The sequence below is a fragment of the Lissotriton vulgaris genome, chromosome 3_1, assembly GCF_964263255.1.
Source record: "Lissotriton vulgaris chromosome 3_1, aLisVul1.2, whole genome shotgun sequence".
Taxonomy (NCBI): Eukaryota; Metazoa; Chordata; class Amphibia; order Caudata; family Salamandridae; genus Lissotriton; species Lissotriton vulgaris.
In genome coordinates this window covers 1,422,667,839-1,422,695,629 of record NC_141689.1, presented here as the reverse complement: position 1 = coordinate 1,422,695,629, position 27,791 = coordinate 1,422,667,839, and the positions used below count along the sequence as shown (strand labels likewise).

Below are 27,791 nucleotides of genomic sequence, written 5' to 3'. Positions count from 1 at the left end.
ATCCATTTACACTCTCGTCTATTCAGGGTATTATGTAAGTCACCTCCTCGAGGGTTGGCTGTAATTTTTTCAATGACCCACCACTTCAGGCTGTTCTCAGAATGTTCGAATCTGCTGAAGTGGTCAACCAACGGGGCGCCCTGAACTTTGCACCTTATGCGACTCATATGTTGTAGAATCCTGCACTTGATTTTTTTGTCCATTAGTTTCTTGGATTTAAGAATTAAGACTGCTGATGGCAAATTGTATACTACACTTTACAGAAAGAGCAGTGAACGTAACACCCTCCTCAGGTATACTAGTCATCACCCGCGCAATCTCAGGGACAATTTGCCCTTTGGGCAGTTCCTGAGGTTGCGACGGAATTGTTTCAGAAAGGAGGATTACCTGGAGGAATCTGCTACTCTGATGTCGAGATTGAGTGAACGGGGTTACCCCGCCAGACTTCTTAAAAAAGCTAGAAAACGAGCTTGGCATAACCACCGTGAGTTCCTACTTCAAAGCACCCAAAAACCTAAGGAAGAAAGGTTGGTTTGCGTGACGACATTCAATACTAAAAGCAATGTCATCAAGAAGTGTGTGAATCGTCATTGGCATTTGATCAGTGGTGAACTGGGGGGGATACCACCACCCCTACATGCATTCCGGAAAGGAAGGAATATCCGCGATCACTTAGTGAAATCAATGCTACCTAACAAAAAACAATCTGAAAGTCAACCTACTATTTGGGGTGCACCTCCTGTAGAGGGCCACAGAAAATGTGGGACGTGTAAGGCTTGTCCCCTTACAAGAGAGTGTAATAACTTTGACCACAATGACCGGACATATAAACTTACCCAACATACCAACTGCAACACCTCATGGGTAATGTATGCAATTATATGTCCCTGCGGTTTTTTGTATGTGGGTCAGACCACACAAAAAATCAAGTGCAGGATTCTACAACATATGAGTCGCATAAGGTGCAAAGTTCAGGGCGCCCCGTTGGTTGACCACTTCAGCAGATTCGAACATTCTGAGAACAGCCTGAAGTGGTGGGTCATTGAAAAAATTACAGCCAACCCTCGAGGAGGTGACTTACATAATACCCTGAATAGACGAGAGTGTAAATGGATATACACATTGAATACGGTTAACAAGGGGCTCAACGAGCTTGAGGAAATGAACAGACAAGTAGCATTGTTGGGAATATGAATAATCCGGACTATGTGTGTTGCCATATTATACAACTGCATATATGGGTTTTGAGAAATATGATGTCATATACCATATAAATTACATAAATGTGCCTTTAAGAAATATACTGTACATAACTTTACAACTGTATGCATATAAATGTTGAGCCATCAGTTCATGATAATAATTTCTCATTGATAATTTTCATTGATATATGTATAATGTTGAAACATAATTTTATCTGTTGATGTTATGGTAAACACAGTAACTGAAACAATTTTCTATAGGTGAAAGGGTATATATGACAACTCTGGACCCCTTTTCTAATATGCTTAAACAAACATCCTCTGCTAAATAGCACGACCTGTGCAGGTAGCAGGTTAGAGGTCCTTTATTCCCACAATGGGTTAGAGTTTACAGTCCTTTTTCTGTGTCCATTACCACCTATCTCGAACTGGTAATTCAGGAATAACAGTAATTCCCACTAGAATTGATGTTTTGGGTGGTTGTTTTATAACTGTATTTCTTATGTATTGATATACTTAAGTAACCTTCGCAATTTCTTGCCATTTTAGTCACATTAACTCCGAGTCGGCATAATCATAAAATCGCCGTTCGTATGAGTCTAAATATCGCTGCTTGTGCATCAATTGCTTTAAATGTCACAACAATGGTATTTACGCGTTGTATTGGGATTTAACCCTGGAATTCCATAACGGGGAATGCGGAGGCATTCCGCGATTACTAGTCCTCTCTCTATGCAAGTGACGAGAGTCAGAGGCTTTGGTATTTTAAACGCGGAAATACACGCACCGGGACGGCGTCTTTTCCGAAGGCACAGAGAGGCTTGGATAGTATTCATGACGACTAACAGGCGGCGATCGGGTAATTCCCCTTCATTTCATTCATTTTTATCTCGAGCCTCTCGATACACATACTTAAAGCCTCGAGCCTTGTGGCAAACATCGAGTGTGACCCGTTTTTGTTGTATTTTCTCGTAGATAACGATTAGGAAATCATTGTTGAGTTACTACATACCTGCTAAGAAGCATATTAGGTAAGCGTTTCATCAATGGAATAACATGCAAATTTAAACTTAGAGTCACTGGTACAATCGACATATGACAAATGATAATCCTATCACCCATGTTTCCCTTTAGAATCCTTGAATTAAAAATAAGGACCCTATTCCCCCCCTTTCTGTGGGGTAGATTGGATTAAATACAATCGGGAATCGTCAACATGAATGCTTGACCCCGGCACATACCTCACATCAAGGTATTTAACCTCTATCATGTATAACTTGAACACAATTATTAAACCTATGATTAAGGTATACTGATGCTAATTAATTAATTGTAGGTATGAACCTTTGCCAGTCACTATAAATGAAGTATCGCCTTTTCCGACTTGAATAAGGATTTATCTTGTGGGAAGTGTTGATTTGGATCTCCTCCTTACGCTTGCTCTGGTCAGAAGGGTAAGCCAGCACCACCTTTTAGCCCTATGTGGGTTATAGGTTCTTAAATCTCCACCACGGTTCAGTAATCTCCTAATTCTCTTCTTTTAGGGTAAATTTAAAATTCCCTTGGTTGTCCCAGTTGTTCCTACAGTCCTGATGAAGACTCGCAATCCCCAGGTCTAAATCACCGTTGGGCTAAGACGAGTTGAAACGTCGACACCTTTCTTTCATAACCTTGGACCAGCTGTTTAACAACATTGTTGCTAGTGCAAAATATAGGACATATAGGTTTATGTAGTACAATGTTGTGATTTGAAAATAATATCTTGGCCAGGTTTTCAATGGGACAAATTATATGTCCAGCATTGGTTGAAAAATACTGTGAATATTTCTTCTTTTTGTTCACCACCGTGTTTTCCCTTCATCTATTTCAACTTTTTTGAGCACATCCTTTCTTCTCTTGCACGCTCCTTTTGGGGCAACCTATCTGCTTTTACTCACTTCAGAACATATTGTAATTAGTACGAATACATAAAAAATGCAAATTTAAGAATGAAAAAATAAATACATATATTTTTCTTTAACCGTGGTGTTAGGTTTCTCTCAGTATAAGTATTGATATACTATTGCGCAAACTGGATATTGTTGCTCACTAAAAGAAATTGAGTTATTGTTGATTGAGTCATCAGTTGCAATCGATAGGCTTTGGACCATTGTTTGTTTATATTAATGTATACCCAGGTCCATGTCTTATGGGCTACCCCATTTTCTTAATGGTCACCTTTGTGCAGTATGACTGCGAGGGTTGTTGTTGTTTCTTTGTTAAATGTTTTTTTGTTAAATGTTTCTTGTTTTATGTTTAAAACCAGCTATTAGTACTGTGGTATAAGTTTATTTCATTAGTACATTGCCCAGACTATGTCTGAGAAGGAGACCCTCACATACAGTGAAGATAACATTAACAAACTCTTGGAAGAAGAGGGAGGGGGTACTCTCATAGCTGGTAGCACAGTTCCCAACGACCTATCTCTAAATGAAAAAATCTCAAAATTAGAGAGACTTGAGAAAAAGCTAATAAGAACTAGGCTACATGGCCATACCCTGGCCAAATACCTACGCTCAAACGTGATACCTATAGGTCTCCAGGTAATAAACGAACCTGCTATTTTCCTGGAAAATTCTAAGTTTAAGGAGAACTTCAGCTTTGTGTCCAACACCTGTTCCAGACACTGGATGGTGTTGGGCATAGAGACTGCTGTAGAAGAAGTTGAGAGACTCACAAGGGAAATAGCAGACTTACGGAAAGAGATTATTGATGATAAAGCTCTCGTGAAGGCCAAAGAAGCCTTAGAGAGGTTAGAAAAAACAATAAAGGAATTTGAAATCTACACACAAGGGATTAAATTGGAAAAGGTGACAAAAGACATAAAAGCGTACGATAAAAAGATCACGTACCCTTACCTCCAGGAGGGATATTTTGAAAAAGACCAACGGGGAGGCTGGACTAGCAGGGGTAGGGGTGGATACAGGAGGTATAATACCTTTTCTGGTTCATCAGTGGGCAGTGGCTCAGAGAGTGACTCAGAACGCCCAAGTACGAGTGCTGGTTCAACGACCAATCATCCCCCTCAAAACCAAAGCTATCCAGAACAGCCTTTTTTAGAGGAGAACCAATGGTGGGGTGCATCTACGAGAGGCCGTCCCTGGGGGAGAACCAGGGGGACAAGATTTCGCCCATGGAACAGGGGTACAGGACGGGGGAGGAAACAAACCCACTTCCAACAGAACTCCCACGGGGAGATCAACACGAGACGGCAACAGTACAAATGGTGAGATTTGAATCTGACAACCCCATAATCAATATATCTGACTACAGCCTATCCCCGATAGAACAACAGGTCCTATCGAAAGGACTGTCTTTTGTCCCTACCAACATGCCTAATGATTTCAACATCAGAGTTGAACTACAACAATTCTTTCGAAAAATTCGCCTTAAGCATTATTTTCAAAAGATCCCATTCGATCCCATTTTTTCGGGCAGTGGACTGCGACCACCCTCTAGGTTCAACCCTCCAACACACTCAATAGACAGTAAGATATTGGCCTATGAACAGGTGGTGTTAAGGGATGTAAATGAAACCTTGACTGCTAGACAATATGTTTCATACAACATAAGTGGGATGAAAAAATGGCACTTCAATCCCTAAAGAATAACAGCAATATCGTCATAAAGCCCGCCGATAAGGGCGGAGCAATTGTCGTACAGAACCTGGAGAATTATACCTCTGAAATTCTTTCTCAATTAGAAATACCAGGGAATTATGTGCATTTGAGAAAAGACCCCACAGAGACTATCAGTGAACTAATTCAGAAATTGACTAAGGGGGCTTTGGAACAGGGTATCATTGATAAACATGAATTTGAGTTTTTAAATAACAAAAACCCAAGAACACCCACAATATACACCCTCCCAAAAGTCCACAAAAGATTAGAAGACCCCCCAGGAAGACCTATAATTTCGGGCTGTGGGTCACTTTTGGAACCGCTGTGTAAGTACGTGGATGTGTTCCTAAAACCTTTAGCAATTGCCACTCCAACATATATACATGACACCACACATACTATCCAATTGATAGAAGGGTTCAAGTATGACTGCAATACGTGTATATTGGCCGCGATGGATATCGCATCCCTATACACGAACATCCCTCAAAATGAGGCATTGATCTGTGCAGAACGTGCCTTGAACACCTGCCTCACACAGAGTGCCCACGGATTTCATTGTCCGCCTTTTGGAAATTTCAATGACAAAAAACTTTTTTGCATTCCAAAATGAATATTATATCCAAACAAGCGGAGTAGCCATGGGGGCGAGTTTTGCCCCAAATCTGGCTATTATATATATGAGTGAATACGAGAACAGATTCATACAAAATCAATATAATCCTTACCTCAATAACATTTTATTGTGGGTAAGGTATATTGATGACGTTCTCTTAATCTGGCAGGGTGGACAATCAGAACTTAGGGATTTTCACAATTGGATTAACACCTGCTCAAATAACATCCAATTCACCTTGGAATCGGACTCTATGTCCATTAGTTTCTTGGATTTAAGAATAAAGACTGCTGATGGCAAATTGTATACTACACTTTACAGAAAGAGCAGTGAACGTAACACCCTCCTCAGGTATACTAGTCATCACCCGCGCAATCTCAGGGACAATTTGCCCTTTGGGCAGTTCCTGAGGTTGCGACAGAATTGTTTCAGAAAGGAGGATTACCAGGAGGAATCTGCTACTCTGATGTCGAGATTGAGTGAACGGGGTTACCCCGCCAGACTTCTTAAAAAAGCTAGAAAACGAGCTTGGCATAACCACCGTGAGTTCCTACTTCAAAGCACCCAAAAACCTAAGGAAGAAAGGTTGGTTTGCGTGACGACATTCAATACTAAAAGCAATGCCATCAAGAAGTGTGTGAATCGTCATTGGCATTTGATCAGTGGTGAACTGGGGGGGATACCACCACCCCTACATGCATTCCGGAAAGGAAGGAATATCCGCGATCACTTAGTGAAATCAATGCTACCTAACAAAAAACAATCTGAAAGTCAACCTACTATTTGGGGTGCACCTCCTGTAGAGGGCCACAGAAAATGTGGGACGTGTAAGGCTTGTCCCCTTACAAGAGAGTGTAATAACTTTGACCACAATGACCGGACATATAAACTTACCCAACATACCAACTGCAACACCTCATGGGTAATCTATGCAATTATATGTCCCTGCGTTTTTTTGTATGTGGGTCAGACCACACAAAAAATAAAGTGCGGGATTCTACAACATATGAGTCGCATAAGGTGCAAAGTTCAGGGCGCCCCGTTGGTTGACCACTTCAGCAGATTCGAACATTCTGAGAACAGCCTGAAGTGGTGGGTCATTGAAAAAATTACAGCCAACCCTCGAGGAGGTGACTTACATAATACCCTGAATAGACGAGAGTGTAAATGGATATACACATTGAATACGGTTAACAAGGGGCTCAACGAGCTTGAGGAAATGAACAGACAAGTAGCATTGTTGGGAATATGAATAAACCGGACTATGTGTGTTGCCATATTATACAACTGCATATATGGGTTTTGAGAAATATGATGTCATATACCATATAAATTACATAAATGTGCCTTTAAGAAATATACTGTACATAACTTTACAACTGTATGCATATAAATGTTGAGCCATCAGTTCATGATAATAATTTCTCATTGATAATTTTCATTGATATATGTATAATGTTGAAACATGAATTAATCTGTTGATGTTATGGTAAACACAGTAACTGAAACAATTTTCTATAGGCGAAAGGGTATATATGACAACTCTGGACCCCTTTTCTAATATGCTTAAACAAACATCCTCTGCTAAATAGCACGACCTGTGCAGGTAGCAGGTTAGAGGTCCTTTATTCCCACAATGGGTTAGAGTTTACAGTCCTTTTTCTGTGTCCATTACCACCTATCTCGAACTGGTAATTCAGGAATAACAGTAATTCCCACTAGAATTGATGTTTTGGGTGGTTGTTTTATAACTGTATTTCTTATGTATTGATATACTTAAGTTTCCTTCGCAATTTCTTGCCATTTTAGTAACATTAACTCCGAGTCGGCATAATCATAAAATCGCTGCTCGTATGAGTCTAAATATCGCTGCATGTGCATCAATTGCTTTAAATGTCACAACAATGGTATTTACGCGTTGTATTGGGATTTAACCCTGGAATTCCATAACGGGGAATGCGGAGGCATTCCGCGATTACTAGTCCTCTCTCTATGCAAGTGACGAGAGTCAGAGGCTTTGGTATTTTAAACGCGGAAATAAACGCACCGGGACGACGCCTTTTCCGAAGGCACAGAGAGGCTTGGATAGTATTCATGACGACTAACAGGCGGCGATCGGGTAATTCCCCTTCATTTCATTCATTTTTATCTTGAGCCTCTCGATACACATACTTAACGCCTCGAGCCTTGTGGCAAACATCGAGTGTGACCCGTTTTTGTTGTATTTTCTCGTAGATAACGATTAGGAAATCATTGTTGAGTTACTACATACCTGCTAAGAAGCATATTAGGTAAGCGTTTCATCAATGGAATAACATGCAAATTTAAACTTAGAGTCACCGGTACAATCGACATAGGACTAATGATAATCCTATCACCCATGTTTCCCTTTAGAATCCTTGAATTAAAAATAAGGACCCTATTCCCCCCCTTTCTGTGGGGTAGATTGGATTAAATACAATCGGGAATCGTCAACATGAATGCTTGACCCTGGCACATACCTCACATCAAGGTATTTAACCCCTATCATGTATAACTTGAACACAATTACTAAACCTATAATTAAGGTATACTGATGCTAATTAATTAATTGTAGGTATGAACCTTTGCCAGTCACTATAAATGAAGTATCGCCTTTTCCGACTTGAATAAGGATTTATCTTGTGGGAAGTGTTGATTTGGATCTCCTCCTTACGCTTGCTCTGGTCAGAAGGGTAAGCCAGCACCACCTTTTAGCCCTATGTGGGTTATAGGTTCTTAAATCTCCACCACGGTTCAGTAATCTCCTAATTCTCTTCTTTTAGGGTAAATTAAAAATTCCCTTGGTTGTCCCAGTTGTTCCTACAGTCCTGATGAAGACTCGCAATCCCCAGGTCTAAATCACCGTTGGGCTAAGACGAGTCGAAACGTCGACACCTTTCTTTCATAACCTTGGACCAGCTGTTTAACAACATTGTTGCTAGTGCAAAATATAGGACATATAGGTTTATGTAGTACAATGTTGTGATTTGAAAATAATATCTTGGCCAGGTTTTCAATGGGACAAATTATATGTCCAGCATTGGTTGAAAAATAATGTGAATATTTCTTCTTTTTGTTCACCACCGTGTTTTCCCTTCATCTATTTCAACTTTTTTGAGCACATCCTTTCTTCTCTTGCACGCTCCTTTTGGGGCAACCTATCTGCTTTTACTCACTTCAGAACATATTGTAATTAGTACGAATACATAAAAAATGCAAATTTAAGAATGAAAAAATAAATACATATATTTTTCTTTAACCGTGGTGTTAGGTTTCTCTCAGTATAAGTATTGATATACTATTGCGCAAACTGGATATTGTTGCTCACTAAAAGAAATTGAGTTATTGTTGATTGAGTCATCAGTTGCAATCGATAGGCTTTGGACCATTGTTTGTTTATATTTTTGGAAAAACTGGGCTGCCTTTAACCCCTCCCCTGCTGATGACGGAACCGCTCCGTCATCAGCTACAGTTGAGCTGTGCTGATGACGGAGCGGTTCCGTCATGGCCCAGCCGCCGCGCCTGCGCGGCGCTGATTTCGCGCCTGCGCGGGCGTTCTAATGAGCGGTGCGGGTCATGACGGAACCGCTCCGTCACCAGCATAGCTCAACCGCGGCTGGTGACGGAGCGGCTCCGTCACCAGCATGCGGCCGCCCCGCCCCTTTAGCGCTGCGGCGGAATAGCCGCCGCAGCGAAGGGGTTAAGCAAGCCAGCATTTTTGTGGGTTATTATCATGTAACTTGGCCCCTTCCTTTTAACAAAGCATAGACTATTTTCGGAGACCGAAGAATCAAAATGTAATAGTTCCCTTCGTAAAATCAACAAATAGCAAACCTGAAACATATAATATGTATTAAATCAACATTTTTACCGAGAATACATAAGAACTGAGAGTGAAGCAAGTGGTTTGTACAAGCACCTTACTTACATCAGCATAGTGGCCGGTAACAGAACAACGGTGACAGTTTTTCTTCCAATGGGCCTTCTCAATGCAATCTTTGAAGAAGTGTCCAGGCATAAAACAGTTTGAGCAAAGTCGTGCCGGACATGTATTCTGTAGGTGTCCGCTGGTCCCGCAAAGACAACAGGTACGCACCTTCTATATAAAGATAATCATCATTTCCCCATTAATTACATTTTACTTTGTATAGTGAGATAAACCAGCAGCTAGCCAAAAGCGACATAAAATAAAAATACTGAACATATGTTCACCCAATTATAAATTCTGAATAATTAATGAACTAATAAGACTTGAGTCAAATGTTATCAAACATGGCAGATGTATGCCAAGTACCAACTTGTGAAGTATAGTGTTCACTGGCAATTCTGACAACAGCAGTACTACCATTAGTGACATTATCAACAGTTAAGGAAAACATACAGGAAATAAAAGATTGTCAAACATAAAAAACAAGCATTTGCAATGCAATAGGTCTCGCATTAGGAAAGTTTGAGCTATTGGTATTGTACATGACAAATTTTGTATTCATGTGTTGGTTTTGAAAATAGCTAAATTAATAGCTTTGTCATTTACAATGCCAATAGTTATAACTTTCGCAAATGTGACACCTATAGCATTTGTAATGCAATATGTGCTGTATTTACGTGACTTAGATGTATTGATATTACAAATAACAATGTCTTTTATTTTTTTTAAATAATTAATCCTTAAATAAAAGTTATTGAAATTTATATTGGCAATAGCTTAAACCTTTCTAAATAACTTTTGTGAAGTTTATGTTCAGTGTATTTTATTGTGACGAAAATCCAAGAACAGAAGTGAAATATTAACATCTTTTTGTGACATTTGTAATGAAGCTTGAAACATTGAGAGAACATATTTGAACTAGTTGTTGTTGAATGGTTTCACAGATTGATGCTGTGGTGGCGACGAGTAATGCTGTATCGTTCAGTGATACTGTGGTAACGCATAGTGATGTTGTGGTGCCCATGAGTGTTGCTGTGGTGCCCCTGAGTGATGCTGTGGTGGTGAACTGCACTGAATTTGGCACATTGTTAACATAGGAAGACTCAGTTTACTGTAATCCCACAACATTTTGTCCTGGGGTAAAGGAACTGCTCTGGATACTAGATGAGGTTCAGACTTACAAATGCCGATTTGTTACAAAAGAAACTGTTGTTTGTTTCTTCTGAAGGGTAAACCCAGCACGCCTACTAATGTTACATTTGTTTACCCAGAGGCTTCAGGTCTGAAAGTCATGATGTGTTTGGTGTATCGAGGTTAGCCTGAAACAACATAAATTGACAAATGTAGCCCTCTTAGTGCATATCTGAAGCTCTGTGAGTGTTCCCTTGAGAATCTTATAGTCCCTATTGCCACTTTATTAGGGTTAGGTAGAACATGGCAAAGCCAGTGCTTAACCTGAACCAGTGGTTTCCGGCGCTCAGCCGCTGCAGCTCCTGCCCAGCATTTCTTGGTTCTCACACTGCCCATCTGGGGCAGCTACACAGGATGCCAAGCAGCGCCTGCCTCCCACACTGCCCATTGGTGCACGCTCCTCACGCTACCCTTTCTCATACTCCAAACTTGCTCTGGATTCTGGTAGGGAAGATCAGACGTGATGACCATTCAGTCCGTGGCCTCTCTGCTGAGGTGGCAGCAAGTGTGTCAACCTCAGCAGTGAGTCTAGATGGACACCCACCTGCTCCCTGTCCTGCACCCTTCGCTGCTATGCCTCCACTTCTCACACGCCCCGGGGGCCTCTGGCACTAGTTAATAGTCCCAGCAGGGAACAGAGGGAGGGGTGAAGTGGGTGGGTGGGTGTCACATGCCCTGACACAGCCACCTACCCCTCCGGTCCTTCCCCCACTGCAGAAGAGACTGCCTTACAAGCAACCAACAGAATTACGCGATTCTGGGGCCCGGGCATTTTCTGCACAATAATGGGTTTGCCACACAATCACCAACAGATGCACGACTTGCAAAGTTAAACTAACAGGTGTCTGTGTCTTTCAAGAGGATCATAAATCACAAACAGCCCTGACCGTGGGGCTCCGCAGTGGAAACTGTCTGCAGGGTTGAGCAGGGCAGCTTTCAATGGGCAATGGCCGTACTCTGGCACCGTAGGGGGTAAATATCGGACAAGACCGAATTACTGTGTGTAATAAAGGACAACACGCGGAGATAACACTGCCACAATAAGTGCTATATTCACCCAGGCAGGTTAAAGCATTGATGGAAAGATTGGGTTGGATGATGAACTCCCAGAGCGTCTGGGTGAAGGATCACTGACCCCAACAACCTCTGCACCGGATGTAGAGAATCTGAGGGCCCAAACTAAGGCATCACTAGCCGAATGCCGAAAAGCTTCCACGATTAGGAGGTCGAGACTGTTGGCTCGGTCAAGTCCAAGCTGGTGACGTGTGAGAACTGGGGATGTCCCACTCCAGAAACAGTTTATTAATCCGTCTTATGGAGGGCCATGAAGCCATCACCCAAGTCCTGTGAAGAAAAGCAAAAATACAGGAAGAAATATGGGTGCATTGCAGGCGGCGTACCTGGGCTCGAATCCCGGCACTCACATTGAAACCAACAGTGTGATCCTGGTCAACCACTTCATCTCACCGAGCAGTGTGTTTGTAATAGGCAATTTTGGGAACATTTAGAAGAGTATGCGTGTACCTTAAAAATGCATAAGCTCTAAGAGAGGTAATCGCTAATTATATCATTGCGTAAGTAAATTTTTTTTTTTAAACTCTTGTTTTGCGTCTGGCAGCCCTATCAGGGCCCTTGCCTGTATAGCTACGTTTACGTTTAGAAATGATTATATTGAAAGATACTGGCTGCAAACATTTTTATATAAATGTACCAATCTTAAAAACATGTTGAACGAATAAATTAAAATATCCTTGAGTCCAAAACCTTTAGAAATGATCAGTTACGTTATCGCGCTGATTGATACAGCACCACGCAGGAGCAGTGCCTAGAGGCGATAGCCTTTCAGCTTCTAACCTCATCCGGGACTTGGATTAAAGACATTCTGGCCGCACATCGATTTCTGCAGCAGGTGAGTGGATCAGTAGAGGCATTTTACTCTGGGAGCTGCTTTATGTAGCGCCTTTCGGCGCTAGTCACGCTCCGACATTTGGAGTAAAATTATTTGAAAAAGCGTCACGCAGAGGGTCAAAAGGGGCTAAACGAGAGACACACTGTTTACAAAGGTAGGCATAAAGAAGCAACTGAGAGCTCTGGGGACGTGCCAGCGCTGAGGGGCGCTCAGCCAATGGCGCGCTAGCAGGGCGGAGTCCCGGAGGCAGCCGAAGGGCAGGGGCTACGAATCCTGCGCAGCCACTGTCCTGCCCCGCCCGTGCTCCGCAGCCGCAGGTCCCGCCGGAGCAGCAGAAAGTTAGCAGGCTGGAAGTTGTCAGCCTGTCCCTGCTAGGGAGCCCCTGGCCACGTCGCCCCCACCCGCCCATCCATCGAGAGCCGAGGACCCGGCACTCCATGAATGATTGTCCCCAACAGCAGCGGTGAGTAGCGTGTGTGTGTGCGCGTGTGTGTGTGTGTGTGTGCATGCATGCATGAGTGTGGCTGTTGCATGCATGTGTGTGTGTGTGTGTGTGTGCTGTGCGTGTGTATATGTGGGGCTGTGTGTCTGTGTGCGTGCGCCCTGATGCATTGTGCCTGCCTGGGTGTATGTGTGTGTGTGCGCATGCATGAGTATGGCAATGTGTGCACGCGATTGAAAGCGGCGATAGGCTGTCTAGCTGTGAATCTGAGACAGGAGATGTGCATGGCGCCGGGCTGGGCGTGCACGCCCACGAAGTGAAATTGCCGCGTGCACATCCCCTCCGTCTCAGATTCCCGAAAACGGGCAACATTAGATACTTCGCTGGACGCAATGCTTCGCATTGGTTTCTCCAGCTCAACCTAAAAAACGAATGAACATATATTCCAGTCTAGCAGGCATGGTCAGAGAGTCAAGGCTTAGAACTCCCTTCAGCAGCGAGTAATAAATATGTCCCGGTTCATGTTAGTTCAATGGCACACTGGTATCTGTAAGATTATCTTCCATACAACTGCAGTGAATTGTTTCATCATACTTTAGTGTTTTCCTTACACACACTTACTATTATTACTTATTTTGATGTGATACCTTATTACAGGTCCAATTGCAACTATAACCAAGACAGACTTTCTGTGGGCCTGTGTTAAGTGCAGTTTTGAACCAACTGATCAACTAGAGGTAGAAGAACAGACATGCTGTGCCCCACCCATCTCTCACAACTTAACCAGTGACAACGTGCATTAGGTAACGAATCAATCTCATCACAAACTGTTAGGAGTATATTGATTTAAAGTGGGTTACTGGAACACCATCCTCCAAAGATAAAAGCAATCAAGAGATTCATGCTACAGTTAAAAAGGCTTTATTAATTGTTTAGGGACCTAGTGTACTGCAGAGTATATGAATAACTGTAGTGGTAGATATAAAATATAATGGCACAAATAACAAATGCAATACATGAAAAAACGATCCCAAAAATTGGCAACATATTAGATAATCTCAATCTATGAAGGAATCTTTTCTTACCTAGCTAATGTCTACATTAGCACCATGTTGGATTTTGCCCTGTTTGCAGGGTCATCCCGGACCTTTTTTGCCTTTCCTCCTAATCTTTTTGCTGTGATGGAATTGGTGGGCTCAGGATGTTGGACACTTTAGCGCTGGTTAGCAGTGCAAAGTGTGTGTGCCATCTGCCTCCCATGGGCTTACATTAGGAACACCTCCTCATGGGAGATTAAAGATATGCCATGTTTGGCATGTGGGTGAACTGCGAATATTAAATGCTGCGCAATGGTGTAAGCAGGTTTAATTTCCCCATTATAAGAAATGTCACTTTTAAAATGTCACCCTGTCTGTGTGCTTTGGGCCTGGTGCCTCAAGTGGGTTGCAGGTCTAGTGTTCGGAGTAAACAAGGCTGACTCCGCCCCCTGAGGTGGGTCTGTCGCCCACACCCCCAGCTTTTGGAAGGAAACCTGGCAGACAGGGTGCTCTACACCTCCCCCAAAACCAGTTGGGACCAGATTACCAGAGAGCCTTCTAGAAGGTTCTAGCCCTTTCTGGTAGGTGGGGTGAGGATGGTATATATAGGGGGGCTGTGCTTCCATATGACAGACTGTGCGTCAACTTTGCTTGAGAGGGGACAATCCGCCAGAAGGTACCGCCGCAAGGGCCTGTGTGCTGGCCCCTGTGCCCATCTGTACCCCCTCTGCTGTCCACAGGGCCAGTGAGAGCCCTTTGCTGGAGTGAAGACTGCTACGTCAGGAAGAGTGCCACTTTATGGGGGTTGACTGTTCCTAGTAACTGCTGTCCTGTTCTGATGAGTGCCCACTGTCTGTTGATCTTGCCCAGCATTGCCTGCGTGTTCTCTTGCCCTAGCGCCTGGTAAACGCTGTAATTCGCTTGCCTGCACTCCAAGGAGGTGAGGAGCGTGGGCGCTGCATTATTGTGTGGGACCTTGACTGTACTGCAGCACTGTGCTGACAGAGCGCTACCACTGGATTCTGCAGTCCGCATTGGTGCACCATATTCTGTGGGCCATCTAGCGACTCGTGAGTGCTACAATTCTATTTTGCCGGCTGTGGTCACCTCTGTGCCCCAAGTGAAGAGAGGCACTATCGTTTTGTCCCTAGAGTGCTATATTTGAACAGCCCAGGGGCCCTGGTTCATCCTGCCAGGAGAGAGAGGGACTGGCGCCTGCAGTGCGAGACTGCCCCCTGAGCTCCTGAAATCGGCGGGAGCCCACCCCATATTTATGAGCACTGCTGGATATTTGAACTGAGCAGGTTCCCACGCCGCATGCTGCCAGGGAGAGCGGCAGATTTAAGAATACCACAGGAGCATTCTCGCATCATTGTTGTGTGGCAGGAGCCCACCCCGCACTCAAGGATTGCCGCCAGAATCACTGCCGCGACCCGAGCGTAGGACAAGAAAGTAGTCGCTGCGCTGCCCGCCGTGACCCGGAAGGAGACAGGAGCCTACTTTGTGCTTTGTGGACAGAGAGAGGAGCGTCCGAGCGAAGTGGGCGGAAGACAGGCCCCGCCTCCCTGTGGGCGGGCCTGGTGAGTCGGAGCCTCGCAGGCTCCATTTCCACTTCCCCCTGCCTGGGGGAAGCAGTCGGGAGCCTCGCGGGCTCCCCGTCAAAGTCCCGGGTCCCAGGAGGGGGCCGGGTTAGGTCAGGCCTGTTGTTGGCAGGGCTACCGGAAGCAAGAGGAGAGCCCGCGTGCTGCTGACGGGCCAGCGCCTCCCCCCCCACCAGGAGGAGGCGGCCGCACGTCAGAAGAGCCCAGAGCAGAGCGAGGAGACCCGGTGACTGTGGCTGAGCTGGAGAATGCAATGGCGGAGAGTGGAGAGGCACAGAATGGAGTAGAGTGGCGGAGAGTGAAGTGGCATAGACTTGAGTGGTGCAGAGTAGATTGCAGTTGCATAGAGTGCAATTGTGCAGGGCCGTAGAGTGGTGCAGAGAGCAGTGTTGTAGAGTACACTGGTGCACAGAAGAATAGAGTGACGTAGAGTGTAGTGTCATACAGTTGAATGTTGTAGAGAAGAGTGGTATAAAGTGCAGTGTAGTTGGCGTAAGTGCATTGGCGTAGAGTGCACTGGTTTAGAATACAGAGTGGAGTGGCGCAGAGTGAAACAGAGTGGTGTAGAAGGCATTGGCATAAAGTAGATTGTTTCAAAGTAGGGTGAAGTGGCATAGAGTGCAGTAGTGTAGAGTAGAGTGTTGTAGAGTGCAGTGGTGAAGAGTGGCTTTGAGTGGATAGCATAGAGTGGAGCTATGCAGAGCAGAGCAGCGGATAGTTCAGTGGCGGAGGGAGAAGTGTTGCAGAGTAGAGTAATGTAGAGTGAAGTAGCATAGAGTGGCGGCGCATGAGTACATTGGCATAGAGTAGAGTGGTGCAGTGGAGTAGAGAATAGTGCTGTAGAGTGTAGTGGAGTAGAGTGCAGCAGAGCAGCATTGAGTGCAGTGGCTTACAGCGCAGTAGAGTGGCGTTTGTGCAGTGGCATAGACTGCAGTGGCATAGACTGCAGTGGCATGCAGTGGTGCAGAGTAGAGTGGCATAGAGAGCCGTGACAGAATACAGTGGTGCAGAGTACAATAGAGTGGCGCAGATTGCAGTGACATAGAGCGCAATGGTGTAGATTGAGGTAGCGTAGAGTTCAGGTGCATAGAGTACAATGTTGTAGACTACAGTGGCATAAAGTGCAGTGGTGCTAAGTTGTTGGTGTAGGTACCGTGGCATAGGCTGCATTGGCTTTGAGTGAAGTGCTGTAAAGTGAATTAGTGTAGAGTGCAGTGGTTTAGAGTAGAGTGGCATAGCGAAGAGTGCAATGGCGTAGAGTGGAGCAGAGAGCAGTGGCACAGAGTGCAGTGGCGTAGAGTGAAGTGGTGTAGATTAGAGTGTTTCAGAGTGGAGTGGCGTAGTGCAGGGTAGGGTATAGTGGTGCAAGGTAGAGTGCAGTGGCCTAGAGTAGTGGTGTAGAGAGTAGTAGAATGGTATAGAGCAGCTTATAGTACATTGGCATCGCGTTGATTGCAGTGGTGTGGAGTAGCGCAGAGTAGAGTGGCATACAGTGCAGTGGCATAGAGGAGATTGACTCTGAGCAGAGTGAAGTGGCGTGGAGTGGTGCAGGGTAGAGTGGAGGGTACAGAGAGTAGTGGCGTAGAGGGCATTGGTGTAGAGTGCAGTAGTGCAGAATGGAGAGGCGTTAAGTGGAGTGGTGCAGAGTGGAGTGGTGCAGAGTGGAGGGAGGTAGAGTGCACTGGCGTTCAGTGGTACAGAGTAAAGAGGCGTAGAGTGAAGTGGTGTAGAGTGCAGTGGTGCACAGTAGATTAGAGTGGCATAGGTTGCAGAAGCCTGGTGCAGTGGCATAGTGTAAAGTGGCACAGAGTAAAGGGGCAGAGTTGAGTGGCGCAGAGTAGAGTGGCGCAGAGTAGAGTGGCGCAGAGTAGAGTGGCATAGAGTAGAGTGGCATAGATTGCAGTGCTGCAGAGTGGAGTGCAGTGGTGCATAGTAGAGTGGCATAGAGTGCATGGGTGTAGAGTGCAGTGGCGTACTTTGGAGCAGTGTAAAGTGACGGAGAGTGCAATGGTGAAGAGTACAGTGGTGTAGAGTGTAGAGGCGTAGAGGCCTAGACTATAGTGGAGTGCAGTGCAGCAGAGTAGATTGGCATAGAGTGCAGTGGCGTAGAGTGTATTGGTTTAGAGTAAAGTGGTGTAGAGTGCAGTGGCGTGATATGGAGTGAAGTAGATTGGATTAACGCAGAGTAGAATAGCGTGACATAGACTACAGTGGCATAGAGTAGATTGTTTCCGAGTAGACTGAAGTGGCATAGAGTGCAGTGGTATAGAGTAGAGTAGCACCGAGTGCAGTGGTGGAGAATAGATTAGAGTGGAGCAATGCAGAGTGCAGTGGCGTAGAGATGGGCAGAGTGGAGTGGCACCGAGTGCAGTGGAGTTGATTGTTTCAGGTAGCGTGCTGTGGTGCAAAGTAGTTTGGAGTGACATAGAGGGGATTGGCATAGAGTGCACTGGCGTACAGTGGAATGGTACAGAGTAGAGTGCATTGGCGTAGAGTGGAGTGGTGCATAGTAGAGCAGTGTGGGGTAGAGTAAATTGGCATACAGTAGAGTGGAGTAGAGGGGCATATAGTGGAGCATATATAAGAATGCAGGGATGCAGTGTGTAATTTAGTGGCACGGTATGGAGTGCAGTTGCGTGCAGTGCGGTAATGTGGAGTATTTATGGTTTGGTAGCATACTGCCTTTATACACAACACATCTTCAACTGAAATGACCATTACATTTGCACTCACAGTTTGACTGATTAAAGTGTACAGTGCACAATGTGTGGATATATCATCAATCAATGTACTGATTTGACCGTCAGCACAGTTCATTTACAGACATTTACAGACATTTAAATTTTGTTGTGCTAGCAGAAAAAAAAATAACATTGTTTAGCCTTCCTTAAGCAGACCCCCGTTAGCCAGTATGATTGTCACATAAATCCTCTCAATTTGAAGTCTCAGAAAGAAAAATAAACACCAGGCTATCTGGAAGACTGTCTTTGAATGCACAGCAAATGTGACGAGATAAGAACAAGAAGGCCTGCTAAGGGGAGGAGCTTCGCGCGCAACCAAGATGGTCACGTGAGCACAGAGCTCCCGAGACCCTCGCCGCCTCCCGCATTTACCTGTCACTAATCCTGATGAAGACGACGGGTTATTAAGGACACAACCCAGCTGACATAATAGCTGTTTTCAGAAATCGATTTGGACGCCGGGAGCCGAACTTACGCCACTCCGAATTTTAGTGGCCTGCTCCATGAAACAGCCTGGGACTCGAGTCACTGTGGTGCCCAGGTGGTAGTTGAACAACAACGGCCAGCGGGAACTGGCCTGCGCCCCTGGGTGGACTTTCGGTTTCGTTTCTGGATTTTTCTACTCAAGCCTACCACCGCTCATCTTCGGCGGCTTACGGTCGGAACCTCGCAATCACGCTCGGCGCAGGCTGTCTAGCTCGCCTGGTCGTGTGGTTGCCTGTCAAGACCCATATTTAGACTCTCCTTGGGCTAAATTGTGAGGAGTCATTTTCACCAGGTCCCAGAGGCCCCTCCGGGGTACATCGCTCAACATGGCGGGCAAACCAGTCTGCGAGAAGCGGAAGACCAAAACCACACACCGAGGGGGCACCATCTAATCAAACATAATGGACCGCTATACCCAGCCTAAAGGGACCCGCAGTGGTGCGAGTAGGTCTCTGGAAGAGGCCGGAGATGGCTCGGCTAGAAATGGATGATTTGACCTTACGTGATATCATGGGTGCCATTGCTAGCATGAAGTCCTCTATAGGCCAACAGTACGAGACATTGGCTCTCAAACTCAACACGGTGGCGATTGACGTCAATCTGATCAGGACAGATTTGGCGAAGACCAACGAAAAGGTCAAGTCTCTAGATCTAAAGACCGCCAGCCTCACGACCGATGTGTCCGACTTGCAAACGGAGGTTCGTAATCTACGGTCCTCCAACGACCTTTTTGCCCGCCGACTGGAAGATTTTGAAAGTCGGACAAGGCGCAACAACGTTCGCATCATCGGAGTCCCTGAGAAGTCGACCGAGTTGACTACAGACCTCCTCGTGGAAGATCTCATTTTGAACCACCTTGCCCTCAAAGGCCTCAGCAACTTTCTTGCTGTGGAACGAGTACCCGGTGGGAAGCATAAACCGGGCGCCCCTCCACAACCTATAATTGCCAGAATCTTTAACTTTAGAGATAGAGACGCTATCCTGCAGGCATCACGGGCAGGTGGCCCCGCTAAGTTTGAGAACACTACGGTTAGCTTCTATCCGGATTTCACCCAGTCCGTTCATAAACAAAGGATGGGGTTCCAAGGAGCAAAGCGGAGACCGAGAGACATGGACCTGAAGTATGTGATGCTTTTTCCAGCCCGGCTTCGCGTTGAATACAACGAACGGACGTTCTTCTTTGATCGACCTGGGAGCCTTAGCGACTGGCTTGACAAATTGCCTACGCAGCGAGATCGCTCGGAACATTCTGGAGGTGCGGAAGGCGGCCTGCTGGAACAAGAATGAGTGGTAACCGGTTCCCGAACAGTATACAGAACTCGCAGCTGTGGATTGATGACTTTTGTACTTGCAATACGACTGGTGTAATACCCAGAGGTGGCGAGGGGGACGGGACTCTCCCTCCTCCGGGGGTTTTCTTCTTGTAGACTTGTTTAATGTTAGGGCGACAGGCACACTGCAAGTTGGGGTAGCTTTTGAGTCTAACGCAGAGGTGCAGGGTGGGGGGATGTGTTCTGGGGATTCCTTGGGGGGTGGGGGGGGTTCGGTTTTCTCTTGTTTCAAGGCAATGTATTGTTGTGTATTTTGATCTGGGTGTTCTGCTCGCTGTGGGGTGGATTCTGCCCTTACTTTTGGGATGGGGGGTAGGGGGTTGAAGGTACTATGTTGGAATGTTAATGGTCTGGGAGACGGGATAAAACGAGGAGTGGTGCTACAGCTTCTGAGACGTCTTTCCCCTGACATAGTATTACTGCAGGAAACACATTTGGTCGGCAATACGTGCCATGCCATCAATCGACGAGGTAATCGCACACTCAGGATTTACTTCTGGATCTAGGGGGCGGGTATCCTAGTAAGGAGTTCCCTCCCCCTGGAGCTAGATGACACAGTTCTGGACGATAGGGGGGCGCTATGCCGCCATCACGGGTAGGTGGGAGGGGAAGATGATCTCATTACTTTCTGTGTATGTTCCACCGGGCTTACAAACAATAACCTTCGCTGATTTGTGAAGAATAGTGTTGGGGCTCCCTGAGGGTATTCTTGTTATGGGCGGGGATTTCAATTCAGTTGCCTCTGGTAGGGAGGACCGCAGCCCCCCCAGGGACCTCACAAAATCACAGTCTTGGTTGGGTGGCTTCTTGGAGACACTGGATCTGGTAGATTGTTGGAGGCTGATGCACCCGGGACAGACACAATACACTTTTCACTCTGGTGCACACGGTAGCCTCGCTAGGCTTGACTATATCCGGATGCCGGCGGCACAGGCCACCTCGGTGAGGGAAGTTAGACACTTGGCTAGGGGTATTTCGGACCACTCCCCACTGTGGCTTTTGATGGACATGCAGATGGGCTCCGAGGGTCGAGTGGCTCCGATCAATCCCTGGCACCTTCGTAAACCTAAGACCCGGGCCGAGTTGGTTAAATCTTTAGACCATTATTTTGCCGAAAACGTGGGGTCAGTGTCCTCCTCAATTTCATTGTGGGAGGCCTTCAAGACGGTTATCCGCGGTCAGGCACTGTCGTTAATTGCTTTCGTAAAGAAAAGCAAGAATGAGGAGGTGGTGGGGCTGGAAGCCGAGATAAATGAGCTGGAGGGGGAATTGGAGTCGGGTATTACACATGACAGGTTGCACGTCCTTGGTCACAAACAGCTTGACTATAGGGCCCTGGTAATGGATGCGGCTAAAGCTATGAGTCGAGAGCAGCAGAGACGGCTGTATGATGTTGGAGACAAAGCCGGGAAATTGATTGCCTGGTTGGATAGAAAGGAGAGGGCGAGTCGTGTGGTTCCCGTGATTGAGAGAGTGGATGGAGTGTGTGTTTCAGACCCGATGGAGATAGTGGAGTGTTTTGCTGAACACTTTCGTAAGGTATATTCACCAGTCTCAGATAGACCGGAAGAAGACTCGCATTTGTTGTTACGAGCCATTGCTTTGCCTCGTTTATCGGATTCTGACAGAGATCTGATGGATGGGGAGTTCTCTGACGATGAACTTAACAAGCAATAAATGTTTGATTCTGACTATCTCGAAAAATGACGTGGTGCCCATAAAAAGCCTTTTAAATTCACAATATGGAGCTTTGCAGTGTCAGACACTTGTTGCTCATTGTTCTTTCTTTATTTTTTCTCCTATTTCTCCTTTTTGCTTACAATTCCCGTATATTGATATAAGCATACCATTGGATTTATCAAGATTCGATGGAACCCTTAACTCCCTTCATCGGATGGAACTGAACTTTAAAATAGAATGTTAGAACTCGAAAGAGGACAAATGTTTTTCACACATTGGGGCCACACCTATCTTATTATCGGTAAGGCGAAATCTTTTTAAACATTGATATGAATGGAATTTTCTTGTTTCAGTTAACTATTTTAACGTGAAACAATGGTTTCTTAGAACTAGTTTTTATGGCTGTAAACTACAATCTACTTCTCCCACAATAGTTGCCCAGGCTGGGATACAATTCCTATGATAGGGATAGGGAACCACATAGTATAGTATAAAAAAATGGATTAGAATTCACAGTTAGAGTTTGAATCCACTCCAACTAATATATATATTAATCAATGATGATATCACTTTCACAGAGTGAAAAATAGGAGCTCACGCATGCAACAATATTCTGCGGAAAAGAAAGTTCACCTTAAATATTCGGAATACCGTCCATTTGCGTATGAGATATATCGTCAAGGGAACAAGCTTATTCATAGATGCTTGGAGAAACTAATAACAAGGTGAGAAACATCACGGGTGCACGTTGCTTGCACCGGGTGATGGGTATTATGAAATATGCTCCCCATTATTTTATAAATTTGCATCAAGTTACATGAAATACAATGAAATATGTTTCGACCAGTTCAGTTCACATCTTGTGTAAACTCACTTCACTATTCCCCTCATTACAATTTTAGATACATTTCTTCATGGTTTTTTCCACCAACATAGATAGTTGGTCTCTGGGAGACCTGGTTCACAAGGGTGCTTTGCATATTTATAAAATTGTCAATCGGTCTGTCAAATGCACAACAACTGGGCTGACCAGTATGAATCACTAGAAATTTTGCATGCTCACTTGAAGTACACAAATGTTTCAACTTGATTGGGACGAACGATTTCTTGATGGATATGTATCAATATCTTATTTGCAGCCTTGAAAAAGCCCTGTGGGCGAAACGCGCGTCGGCTGCTGTCTTCTTCTTGTGATCTGTGAAATTAAAAACAGACTTCGACCCATGAAGATTTGTTTGGACTATTTACTCATTTCTCTTGAAACTTTTCGGATTTAATCACATAGGGCACTGAGACTTTACAGACTGTTTGGAGCAATATTTACATTATCAATATTGGAAATAATGATACTGGTGTGCTCAGGTATTCTGTGTGTATATGGACGGCTGTATGATGTTGGAGACAAAGCCGGGAAACTGATTGCCTGGTTGAATAGAAAGGAGAGGGCGAGTCGTGTGGTTCCCGTGATTGAGAGAGTGGATGGAGTGTGTGTTTCAGACCCGATGGAGATAGTGGAGTGTTTTGCTGAACACTTTCGTAAGGTATATTCACCAGTCTCAGACAGACCAGAAGAAGACTCGCATTTGTTGTTACGAGACATTGCTTTGCCTCGTTTATCGGATTCTGACAGAGATCTGATGGATGGGGTGTTCTCCGACGATGAGGTAGCGATCGCTATCCGCTCCATCCGCTCGGGAAAGGCTATGGGCCCAAATGGTATCCCCATCGAGCATTACAAGCTGCGTCCAAACAAAATGGCGCCGTATCTCCGTGAAATGTTCTCGGAATCGCGGGACGTTGGTTCCCTTCCCCATGATCAAAGACTTGCAACCATTGTTGTGATTCATAAGGAGGGGAAACCACGGGATTGCTGCACGTCCTACAGGCCTATATCGCTTCTGAATGCAGAACCCAAGATTCTGGCAAAATTGTTGGCAAACCGACTGATAAAAGTGATTAGCGACTTGATACATCCGGATCAGTCAGGTTTCATTCCACATCGTAATACCGCATTAAACCTGCATCGTCTTCATGGCGTCCTGGCGAGAGCGGAGTCGCTGCGCGAGTCGGCCATCTTGGTTTCCTTGGATGCCACGATGGCCTTCGATACAGTGGAATGGCCATATCTCTGGGCTGCTCTTGCAAAGTTTGGTTTTGGCCCTGGTTTCATTGGTTGGGTTAAACTTCTGTAGGAGGAACCACTGGCCCAGGTTGTGGTAAATGGTAGGGTCTCTAGGTCCTTTGTTATCGGGAGGGGCATGCGACAGGGGTGCCCATTGTCCCCACTGCTTTTCACCCTTGCCTTGGAACCCCTAGCCGCTTGGTTGCGGTGGGAGCCTTTGCTTAAGGGTATTCGAAGGACCCCTGATTTCGAGGATCGAATAACACTCTATGCAGATGATATCTTGCTATATCTCACATCACCTCGGAAGTCTTTGACAGTACTGTTTGACGTGCTTAACTCGTTCGGGAAGAACTCTGGTCTGGTGATTAACTGGACTAAGTCCTGTGTTTATGTACTTACAGGAGACGCTCCCCCCTTGCCACGTGTTTGCCCGATACAGGTAACGCAGATTGGCTTTAAATATCTGGGGGTCTTCATTTCACTGGACCCAGCCGTTCGCTATGAGCGTAATTTGCTTCCCCCGCTCCGGCGGTTGAGGTCTGACGTGGGGGCCTGGTGTGGCTTGCCATTGTCCCCTCTCGGACGGGCAGCCTTTTTCAAGATGATGTCCCTACCACGGTTTTTATACGCGCTTCAGAACAAGCTTGATCTCATACCGGCGAGTTACTTCCGAGAGGTGGAGAGACTACAGAGGCAGTTGATATGGGGCGGACATCCGCGTATCGCCCTGGCTAAATTGACATTGCCTTGGTATGACGGGGGTATCGCACTACCGGATATCAAGCGCTACTACTGGGCCTCTCAACTGGGTGCAATTAATCACGCAATGTATGGCCCTATGCCAAATCCCGCGTTTGAATTGGATAAGTGGCAGTTGCCGGGTGGAGATTACAATAGGGCGCTTTACTCCAAGTCGGTCGGAGTGAAACTATCTGGACCCACTAAGATTGCAGTGCGAGTGTGGCTCAGTACGAATGCGGCAATGGGGTGGTCAGATTGCTTGACCCGGGCGACCCCGCTCTACGTAACTGAAAGACTGGGTAGCTTATGGAAGATGAAGGGCTTTGAGAAGTGGGATCTGATCGGCATTTGTAGGGTCGGAGACCTCTGGAATAAAGATAGGATTAAGACCTTTGAGGAGTTGAAGGTGGACTACGAACTTAGTGATAAGGAGTATTTTCTCTATATGCAGATCCGCCATGCACTAAGTTCAGTTTTTCCGGCCGGGGTCACAATTCGGGAATCATCCCCTCTCGAAGATCGGGTGCTGGACGGACATGTTCCGGACAGTACCATTTCTTTGATATATAAGAAATCGATCAATGATCGTACAGATCTACTGTTGCGCCTCAGTGAGGCTTGGACCAGCGATGGGCTGGAGTTGGATGATGAGGATTGGCAAGCTGCGATATCCTCTCCTAAGGAGGTCGCGATTCCGGCCCGTCTCCGGCTGGTGCAACTCAAAATTCTACACCGGATTTATATAACTGGCCCCCGTCTAATCCGTATGGGTTATTCAGTGGATGGAATGTGTAAGCGTGGATGTGGCTTAACGGGTACTTTCCTTCACATAATTTGGGCATGCCCAGAGGTGGTAGTGTTCTGGAATCGAGTGCATGCAGTTAAGTTATGGAGGAGGTCACAGGAGTTTCGTTGTTGCCCGAAGCCCGGCGCTGTCTGCTGAATGTCTGGGAACCGACTGATTATAATGTAGCGCAGACTCAGTGGGTGACCCTTGGGAACCTGATAGCCAACAGAGACATAGCACAATTATGGGGGTCCCAAAGGGCGCCCACTGTTACAGCATGGAAGGAGAATATGGACTGGTGCATGTTTCGGGAAAAAACGGTGTATGTGGCCCGTGGCAGACCGAGAAAATGGGGCAGAATTTGGGACCAATGGAATTCATACCGGGGTGAGATGTGTACTCCTCCCCTCATAAATAGCCCTGAAACGTCGTAGTCTCCCTAGCCGGACATTCCTAGTATGGTTTAGATCTTTGAAAACATGTGAGTCTGCTTCCCCCTGCTCCCCCCTTTCATTCTCATTTAACATCAGGGATGTGTATTGACTTTTAGCGTGGTTTCTTCCCCCCCCCCTAGAGCAAGTACCCATAGTAATATATTGCCTATTTTGCCTTGTTTTTTATTGTTTATTTATTGTTAATAAACAGAGTTATATATAAAAAATAAAATAAAACCTTTATTTCATCCTGTTCATAAAGTCTGCAATCAATACGAACTTTACCCTGAATCGCTGCCGGACCTCAGGGATGTCGGCTGAAAAGCTGTGTTATGCCGTACTATACTTGCTTCTATTTTGATTAGCGGACGGCCCCAGTGGTTGTAAGCCCATGACTGTAACGTTATTGAAATGAACAATAAAGGTTTTAAAAAAAAAAAAAAAAAGAAGGCCTGCTAACAGAAAGCAAGTTTGTGGAAGGATGCAGTTAACAAGGTTTGGGGAATGGGAACGGCTAATTCTAGCTGGACAGCCTAAACTAAAGCAAATAAAGCCAGCAAATAGAAATCCAGAAAATGTGTGTTAAAAACCGCAAAGCCAATGGTAAGCAGCGGGCAGAATGCATTCATAGGTCAACTTTCTGAATGTTCCCAAGATCTCTTTAGCAAACCAGACAGCTACACTGTCTGGTAGGCTGCAACCTAAAAAGAGACATTGGCTAAAGACAAACATTTTATTTGGTCTGAAAAACGTACCTATTACCATAGTATTCCCTGGCACTGAAGGAAATTACTTTGGGTGTGTGTGTGCTCCTTGTGAAAGGGCAGCATTCCATAACTTACAGTGAGTTCAGTCAATGGCTGAAATGGGCTGGAACATTGCCTCTTGATGAATGCCGGGGTGGGTGGGATAAAAATATGAATCACTGTTCTGTTCTTGTGTAAATGCTTGGCATGCCTTCCTCAAGGCCACTGGGCCGTTTCCAGTTCTTCTTGGTCTCCTGTAGCAGAATTCTAGGGGCTTCTCCCCTCCGCTCTCTTCAGGATGTTGGCTGACTGACTGGCGGCTGAGTTCTATGGGGGACGTTTTCCCAGCTGCTTATAGCAATTGACTCTTAACTGTACTGTTGGCCCTACAGTGGGAGTCCTGCTCCCTTTGCTGCCTGTAGATTTTTCCTCTCTGTTGCCTACACTGCCTACCATCTCTTCGTCCTGATTGTATTCTATCCGATGTGGGAATTTCTGCTATGGCTATGTATCTTTATTAAGCTGTCTGGTACTTTGCTTGCATGTGAAACTTACAATAAACATACTTTTGACAAAAAAAAATATGAATCACACGATCACAAACTAATGGATGAAGTCTGGCTGAAACCCCTGTAAGTAACAATGTCATAGAACAAGTTACTTACCTTCGGTAATGCATTACCTGGTAGAGACTATCTAGCTGCAGATTCCCTACCTTTGAATTTACCTGGTATCAGGCGGGAGCTGGAAACTTTTGCTGAGCAATACCTCTTGTGCATGCCTTTGGGTGGCTCCATTCGGCTCCGCTTGACGTTGGTGTTGTCGGGTGCGTAGGTTATGAAGTCGCGATACCTATATAGAAGCCACCAAGGCATGCGGATGTCAGTAATTTTTGGTTTTTTCCACACCAGAAGCGTAGTGCCACGAAGTAACTGACGTAGTTGTGTGTAAAACTAGGGCGCTGAAAAGGGGAGTAACCCTAACCCTACAAAATTAGTCAGCAACGCGGGGAGGCATGGGTGGGGCTGTAGGGAATCTGCAGCTAGATAGAGTCTCTACCAGATAATGCGTTACTGAAGGTAAGTAACTTGTTCATCTAATAGAGACTTCTAGC

The 27,791-nt window shown here is 45.5% G+C and overlaps 1 protein-coding gene across 2 annotated transcripts in view; it reads right to left on the bottom strand.

Moving 5' to 3' along the window:
* The window catches only part of ZCCHC7 (zinc finger CCHC-type containing 7), a 281,807-nt gene that overhangs the window by 162,680 nt on the left and 91,336 nt on the right, over positions 1–27,791 (bottom strand). For both annotated transcript variants that reach the window (XM_086961897.1, XM_086961898.1), the window contains exon 5: positions 9,427–9,597. In XM_086961897.1, the coding sequence (XP_086818023.1) occupies positions 9,427–9,597 (171 nt within the window). The remainder of the gene's footprint in view (positions 1–9,426; positions 9,598–27,791) is intronic.